Source organism: Limulus polyphemus, unplaced genomic scaffold (assembly GCF_000517525.1).
Source record: "Limulus polyphemus unplaced genomic scaffold, Limulus_polyphemus-2.1.2 Scaffold504, whole genome shotgun sequence".
Lineage (NCBI taxonomy): Eukaryota > Metazoa > Arthropoda > Merostomata > Xiphosura > Limulidae > Limulus > Limulus polyphemus.
The window spans coordinates 406,241-415,494 of record NW_013666114.1 but is presented as its reverse complement, the minus strand read 5'-3'; the positions used below and the strand labels follow the sequence as shown (position 1 = coordinate 415,494).

The 9,254-nt window shown below is 34.1% G+C and overlaps 1 protein-coding gene across 2 annotated transcripts in view; it reads right to left on the bottom strand.

Annotated features, from left to right (window-relative positions):
* Nucleotides 1-4,775, bottom strand: part of LOC106458720 (potassium/sodium hyperpolarization-activated cyclic nucleotide-gated channel 2-like) — a 130,335-nt gene extending 125,560 nt beyond the window's left edge. For both annotated transcript variants that reach the window (XM_022384993.1, XM_013918260.2), the window contains exon 1: nt 4,568-4,775. In XM_022384993.1, coding sequence (XP_022240701.1) covers nt 4,568-4,590 — 23 coding nt within the window. In that variant the 5' untranslated portion in view covers nt 4,591-4,775. The remainder of the gene's footprint in view (nt 1-4,567) is intronic.
* Between the last annotated feature and the right edge of the window lie 4,479 nt (nt 4,776-9,254).

Below are 9,254 nucleotides of genomic sequence, written 5' to 3'. Positions count from 1 at the left end.
AGGGTAACGACCATGTCGATTAACGAAACTAAATGCTAGACTTTAACATAGACAGAGGAAAGCTAAGTGCCAGACTTTAACATAGACAGAGAAAAGCTAAGTGCCAGACTTTAACATGGACAGAGGAAAGCTAATTGCCAGACTTTAATATAGACAGAGGAAAGCTAAGTGCCAGACTCTAACATAGACATAGGAAAGCTAAGTGCCAGACTTTAACAAAATAAAGTACGCGCTTCAGCGTTGGTAGAACAGAGATCAGTGTCACATATCAACATGAATAGAATGAAAATAAATATTAAACCTTAGCATGAAAAAAATAACCAAATAAAACAAAGATGACAGTCACATTTCAGAGTCATGTATAGTCATATCTACAGCCCAAGGCAGCGTTTGATAGTGAAGGTGGCGTATACGAATATGGGTTGATTTAAAACAAGCATCAAGTATCAATATGTATGCATGTCGAAAACGAAATGAAATCATTTAGACTAGCTATAGTCTCAGCTAGTAAGATATTACTATTTATGGATAGACTAACTATTGTCTCAGCTAGTAAGACATTACTATTTACGGATAGACTAGCTATAGTCTCAGCTAGTAAGACATTACTATTTACGGATAGACTAGCTATCGTCTCAGCTAGTAAGACATTGCTAGTTACATTTAGACTAGCTATAGTCTCAGCTATTAATACATTGCTATTTACGGATAGACTAGCTATCGTCTCAGCTAGTCAGACATTGCTAGTTACATTTAGACAAGCTATAGTCTCAGCTAGTAAGACATTGCTATTTACGGATAGACTAGCTATAGTCTCAGCTAATAAGACATTGCTATTTACGGATAGACTAGCTATAGTCTCAGCTAGTAAGACATTGCTAGTTACATTTAGACAAGCTATAGTCTCAGCTAGTAAGACATTGCTACTTACGGATAGACTAGCTATAGTCTTAGCTAATAAGACATTGCTATTTACGGATAGACTAGCTATAGCCTCAGCTAGTAAGACATTGCTACTTACATTTAGACTAGCTGTAGTATCAGCTAATAAGACATTGCTATTTACAGATAGACTAGCTATAGTCTCAGCTAGTAAGACATTGCTACTTACATTTAGACTAGCTGTAGTATCAGCTAATAAGACATTGCTATTTACATTTAGACTAGCTATAGTCTTAGCTAGTAATACATTGCTTTACCAATTCATGTGCGTGGAGTTTGTGTAAGAATAAACGGCTCCACTAAAGATATATTAAGTGAATTTCAACCTATACATAAACAGAGCCATAAAACCGGTTACCTCTGCACAATTAAGTTTAAAAGAAGGCAATAAATAATGGATATCTCTTCACACCGGGTTTAAAAGCATTAATATATATGGTTAAACCAAATTCATAAGGAGTAGTATACCATCCAATAGGTTCAACAACATTAATATATATCATGACATTAGGTTCTCTAACAGTACTATATATCGTCACACTGGATTCACCAGCAGTAATATATGTATATCACCACACTAGGTTCACTATTAGTAATATATATCATGACATTAGGTTCTCTAACAGTACTATATATCGTCACACTGGATGCACTAGCAGTAATATATATATATCACCACACTGGGTTCACTATTAGTAATATATGTCATGACACTGGGATCTATATCACTAATATATATCATCACTTGGGGTTCACCAGCAGTAATATATATACATAGTTACACAGAGTTCACCAGCAGTGACACGTATCATTGTTCCATATTCACCAGAAATAGTATATATCATCACATCGAGTTACCTATCACTAATATATATGTATATCATTATACGGAGTTTACAATCAGAAATACATCTCATAACACTGGATTCCGAAGCAGCTTTAAATATATCCACTTTGATTTTATCACAGTAGCTTATTGTGACTCTAGGTTTATCAACATTAATATTTATCGTCCGATCGGTTAAGTAGCAATAATACAGAGAGGTGTGTGTGGGTTTTATGCAAGAATACAAAACGAGCCATCTGCGCTCTGTCCACTACGTGGAATCGAACCCCAAATTTTAGCATTGCAAGTTTCAAATTTACTGCTGACCCACTCACTGGGAGACACACAGGATCAAGTTCGTTATACAAGAATGATTTTGAAGCCTCACTTCATTGTTGCAGTGAATTTTACCATATTTGATCATTTTCTAACTGATGCCCGTTCACCATAACAATAGATCTGCAATGTAGATCAACATTGCATGCCATGCCCAAAGAACATCATTCCTCCCTGCTAGCTTTCCACAATCCATCTAGTATATGAAGATGACAGTTTTCCCGGCGCCTATTTCAATTTTGCAATGGCACAAAAGTCCATAGGCGCTACGTTCGGCTACATGACAGATGTATTTCCTTGTAGGATATCATGCATATCCGTTTCATTATCCAGCTGCTTGAGTAGTGGTTTAAAGGGTTTTGTTTCCTAGTTTAATTTCTTGCAAATCTACTCGATGGCCTATCCGCCTCTAATATAGAAATAGTAAACCAGAAAGAAGGCAGCTGGTCAACGCCACCTACCGCCAACTCTTTGGCTACTCTTTTTATTCACGGCTGAAAGAGCGTACATGTTTGGTGAAGGAATTCGAACCGCAAATCTCTGATAGCGAATCAAGAGCACTAACTACTAGCTCGAAAATGGAGGTATGAAAAGGAGTCTTATGTTGAAGAACCATAACCTGTTTATCAGCAATGTTATCATCAGATCTGGTTTATAAACATGTTATTGTCACATCTAATTTACAGACAATGCTACCATAACATGTGATTTATCAACAGTGTTGTCATAACATCTGATTTATAAATAGTGTTATGGTACCATATCGTTTATAAACAGTGCTATCGTCAAATCTGGTTTGTAAATAATATCATCATCAGCTTAGGTTTGACAACAACGTTATCATTGCAGTTGTTTTATCAGAAATTTTATCATCATAACTGGTTTATAAACAGTATTACAATAAACAATAAAACACACTTAATCTTCTAAATGTCTCACCACGTCAAGTTAATCAACAATAAAATTGGTTATGAAAGAAATCAGATAGTACAATTATATTTACTTCATAACTATTTTAATACTGGATATGATTTATAAGCAGTATTATTATCAGATTGGGCTTATGAACAGTGTTGTCACCACATCTGGGTTATCAGCAGTTTTATAATAATAACTGTGTTATAATAACAACTAGTTCACAGCAGTGTTGTCACCACATCTGGTTTATCAGCAGTTTTATAATAATAACTGTGTTATAATAACAACTAGTTCACAGCGGTGTTGTCACCACATCTGGTTTATCAGCAGTTTTATAATAATAACTGTGTTATAATAACAACTAGTTTACAGCAGTGTCGTCACCACATCTGGTTTATCAGCAGTTTTATAATAATAACTGTGTTATAATAACAACTAGTTTACAGCAGTGTTGTCACCACATCTGGTTTATCAGCAGTTTTATAATAATAACTGTGTTATAAAAACAACTAGTTTATAGCAGTGTTGTCACCACATCTGCTTTATCAGCAGTTTTATAATAATAACCGTGTTATAAAAACAACTAGTTTACAGCAGTGTTATCATTACATCTGGTGTATCAAGCGTCATTGTCACCTGATTTCTCAGCAAAGTTGTTATCACATCAGGTTTATCATCTGTGTTTTCACCCATGCGATTTATAAGCAATGTTATCATAACATTTGGTTAATCAGATTTCATCACATGTGGTTTATAAATAGTGTTATTATCACATGTGGTTTATATGCAGTGCTTTTGTCATGTGCAGTTTATAAGCAGCGTTATTAGCACACATGTTTTTTTTAGTAGTACTGTCACGACATCTGTTGTTTTTTCAGTAGTATTACCACGACAACTGGTTTATGAGTAGTGTTTTCATCATATATAGTTCGTAAGCAGTTTTACTATCACAATAAATGTCCTTTGCTTCAAATCATTACCATCAGTGTAAAAAATCGACTTTTGGGCTGTTGTTGACTCTTAATTTTGAACTTTTATCTCTAAATTAAAGATTTTATTTAATTCATACGATCTGTAAATAAATATATTTAAATAGTATCCATAGGTGTTTCTAAAAGATTAAAATCTTTACAGCTTCTACGGCGTTCAAGGATAAAAGATCGCACAAAGTAAATGTTTTTCAAACATATTTTGTTAAAACCTTATGAAAACGAAAACAAAATGTTTTCCAACGTGAACGTCGAATGTTTAGCCTATTGTTTCTAGTTTGCCACATTCCCTACAACTCCTCCTACTTGCCCACTCTACTCTAAAGGCTAATAACAGCGTATAAAAGTAATCTCTTACTGGGAACAACTATTTAATTCTGACTTTCCAAGCAGCATTTTATTCAAAATCGTTTAATTTTTATTAGTAGCGCTATAACTACATGGCCCCAGTAACCATTGCTTTGTGGAGCTCTGCAGCAACTACTTTACCTCAGGTCGATTGATTAGTTGTAATTTTAGCTAGGCAATGTGTATTCGGATCAAATGGAGTACCTACCCGAACACCTTCCTGATGGACATGTTGTTTCCTTTCAAATCAGGAACTCTGTCACAAATAAGAATGTGACACCTCCTCCGCAAAGCAGAATTAACTAGCAAGGTTCTGAAGACATGTCGACGCAGTCGACGCCACCTTTTCTTGTCAGCTTCATGGCGGAAGGGAAGCTAGGCACATAATCCCAGCTAACTGGTGCTTTGGGAGACGTGAACGTCCGTCGTCCCACTCACAAGTAAGTAGCCGCTAGACGGCGATACTATACTGAATTAAACGAACAAAAATTGGAGTTTGAGATATTACTTTCTCCCTTCAAAAATAAAACTGGTACAAAGTATCCCATTTGATCTAAAATTTTACTTTATCAATTGAATAACGACACCATAATTAAAATTACTAAGACATGACTTATGTAAGCACTTTACTGAAACAAAAATATTTTAAATGTAATAATCTTCTCTTTCGCCGACTAATCTAGCGAATTAACATCATTCAACATTCTACAGAGTAGAAATTTGGCCCAGATATGTCATTACTCGTAAACATTCTGCATTCAAAGCATGATGTGTCGGCAAAACTGAGGCATAACCATAATGAATGGCAAATATTAGAAGAAGCATAGTAGGGTATATCAGGAACATAGTAATTTAAAGCATTATACATAGGCATGAACAGAGCAAAAGTGTTACATTTCAGCATAGACATAGCAAAAGTCGAATCACCTTTCAGCATAGATGGAACAAATAAAAGGTCAAACTCAGCACAGACAGGGTAAATAAATGGTCAAACTCAGCACAGACAGGGTAAATAAATGGTCAAACTCAGCACAGACAGGGTAAATAAAAGGTCAAACTCAGCACAAACAGGGTTAGTAGCAATGTCTTACTAGCTGAGACTAAAGCTAGTCTATCCGTAAATAGTAATGTCTTACTAGCTGAGACTATAGCTAGTCTATCCGTAAATAGCAATGTATTGATAGCTGAGACTATAGCTAGTCTATCCCTAAATAGCAATGTCTTACTAGCCGAGACTATAGCTAGTCTAAATGTAAGTAGCGATGTATTACTAGCTGAGACTATAGCTAGTCTATCCGTAAATAGCAATGTCTTACTAGCTGAGACTATAACTAGTCTAAATATAAGTAGCAATGTCTTACTAGCTGAGACTATAGCTAGTCTATCCGTAAATAGCAATGTATTACTAGCTGAGACTATAGCTAGTCTAAATGTAAGTAGCAATGTCTTACTAGCTGAGACTATAGCTAGTCTATCCGTAAGTAGCAATGTATTAATAGCTGAGACTATAGCTAGTCTATCCGTAAATAGCAATGTATTAATAGCTGAGACTATAGCTAGTCTAAATGTAAGTAGCAATGTCTTACTAGCTGAGACTATAATTTACGGATAGACTAGCTGTATATTACTATATACACATGTGCAACACAAAATTCATCTTCAAATTGAACTAAGAATTTACCAGATCAATTCATGATCATGTTTGATCTTTTCAAAATATTGCGTATTCTGTTTCCATGGTTGCGTGGAAATATTAAAAAAGTTAAAAAGTTATAGAAGACAATCCACTCAGTCTCTTGAAGTTGTTAACCAGCTCTTTTGCCAATTTCTAAATATTGTATTTAACTAATAATAAAACCCCGAAACATCAACATCTTGATTTTCAAGAATTTTTGTAAATAGACAACGAAAACACACAATTCTCTTTCATTTTATCAAATTTAACTGATTTTAAATCTCTCCAAGTTCAATAATAACACAATAAAATACCGCTCTACAAAATCACTGTAATTATGTTTTGACTTAGCCTCAATGCAAGACATCTTTACGCGTTTGCGTATTTTAAATAGCCCGTTATGTTGTGGACAAGCATGTTCAGACGACTCAAACTACTTACTTATTTTCATTATCCTTATGGTAGGAAGTTTAGTGCATGTTTGCAAGAAGGAGGATAAAATGACACATACCTTGAGAAACTTTGTGCAGAAGTTAAAATAGTCATATAACATACATTATTACATGATAGGACATGAATGATTTGATGTAATTTTACATAAGCTTGCATATTGGCTTGGCATAGGAAGCTAGATTATAAAAATGGAATTAAGAGTTATGAAGGAATATCAGGCTTAGATGGTAGAGTATGACATGTGAGTTAAGACTGTGTTGAATGTTTTAAGAGTTACATGAAGGAATATTAAGTTCACATGGTAGAAAATGACATGTAATTTATGATTGTGACAAATGTCATTCACACTTACATGATCTACACGTTTACAGGTTATAAAACCTGCATTGGAATTAATATTAACATGATAAAAACAGTATGCATTTCCAAACATTGGAAAATAAGAAACACTTTACATGTGTTGGAGAGTAAGATTTAACATTAAGAATTGAAGACCAGGATGCAATAATTACATGCAATTTCAATGTTATGAAATCACGTTTTATTTAATTAAGAATATTTAATTTCTCGTGCGCGTGTTGTAAATGAGATGTAACTGTATATGTCGGACAATAAGCAGCTTCAGCATAATGCTCGCAGTTCCATTAGAGAAGTCAGCCTACAAGAAAACAAATTCAAAAATGATACATAAATTTATATGTTAAAGGCTAGCTTTAATTATTTCAAAATGTTATACAATCTTAAAAGTTGGAGATTCTTTTTATACTTGACAAAAAGGAAAAGTAATTTAACCGTTGGAAAATAGTTTACAATTTTAGAAGCCAGAAAATGACATTTTTCTTTATACTCTGGAGTATGTCATGGTTCTTCAACATTTTTCATGATGTTTAATCTCACGTGTTGAAAAATGGCGTGCATCTTTACATGTTAGAGAATTACATGAAAATGTACTTGTTGGAGAGTGACGTGCAACGATAATAGCTAACCATACAGAAACGTCTTTCTCATTTATGTTCACTTTCAGTCTCCATGCCTTCTAGCCACGTGACGTCACGAGACCCAGTTCGTATTGATCTCAGTCTGAGCTGAAACAGCTCCAGTCGTTGTCAGTAAAAGAAGGCATGGGAGAAGATGATTGTTGTATCATATCTGTTTCCTTGACAACTAAGGAGTACTCTTTGACTCAGAATACTTTCGCCTTCGAAGATAGCTATAACATTAATTGCCCGTACGTTTAGTCACTTTGTAGGGATAAATGTTTTTCTTCATTTTCCTTAAATCTTACATTTTGTTCTATAAAATCTCTGGCACTACTGTAATATGGCTCTACAGCTCTATTATTTTATCCTACCAAGTATTATAAATTACATCGGTAAATGTCTGTCTCTTTAGTGATTATAGTCTACATGACGTAGAATCGTTCTATGCTAGAAACAAAAAAAATCACTTTTAATATATATCTGCTGATATACAGTAATTACCTGCTTTGAAATAGGCACTATTTTTGATATTTTATCCTTCGTAATTGGTAATTAACTACGCTTAGGTGATTACCATTTCGTATAGAACCATTATTATACTGTAATTAAAACTTGGAAAAAAACGAATGATTGTATCGTATGGTGAACTACAACGTAGTCAGAAATAACCAGGATAGGTTAATAAATATAGAGGTATCAAGCATTGGAAAGAAAACTTTCGCTTCGAAGTAGATTAGATAAATGTGACCGGTAATGAATTATTCCAAAATTATTTCTCTTGATAAATGTGTGTATAATTGAGTGTTTCTCAGCGTAGGTTGGTATTTAATTCAAGTTAGTATCCCCTCAAAAAGTTGATTAATTATAATGAAGCACTGTGTGATTGGATTTCTTTGAAATGGGAATATTATGGTCCTGAAAATTTTGTCTTTCAAGAAATTCTGTTGAATATAGAAAATTGTGAACACGTTATTAAGCAGGCTATTACTTTGTGAAGAGGAAAGAGCAAGTGATAATATGTGTTTTTCAAAAAACGATGGATTAATCGAAACGAACTGTTGAAACGTAAATTGTTCGTAAGTATTATGTCTTTTATCGGAGTATGAAACAAAACAATTATTCCTAGCTAAGTGTGTGAACAGCAAACTATTGTTAAGAAATACTCAGTAAAATATTTGTTACTTAACACCCACTAATATTTTTTTTCTTATTAAACAATATATATATAATAACGTCGTTGACGTCAATAAATTTGGAGAAGTAGAATTTATTTCAAGAATTAAACACGAATAAATTTAATATTATGGAACACAGAGATCCTATACCTACTTACTATTAAGCTCTTCAGTAGCAGTAAACTTACACAAAAATCTGTTTCCACGATACTCAGATGATCTTACATAAAGAAAAATAATAAAAATACTTAATTTATGAACACACACTATAGACAGCAACTCCTTTAATAAATCACGTGATAAGGTAGTTTATGCTCGTCGCAAACCTTTTAACTTTTTGTAGTGAAACGATGAGCAGTAATAAAGGAGAAAGACACTCGTCTTATCTTGAGCCCGCTACGGACAGACTAGCTATAGTATCAGCTAGTAATACATTGCTGCTGCTTCCGACCTGTATTCAGTATTACAGCTGCTCCGACCTGTATTCAGTATTACAGCTGCTTCCGACCTGTATTCAGTATTACAGCTGCTCCCGACCTGTATTCAGTATTACAGCTGCTCCCGACCTGTATTCAGTATTACAGCTGCTCCCGACCTGTATCCAGTGTTACA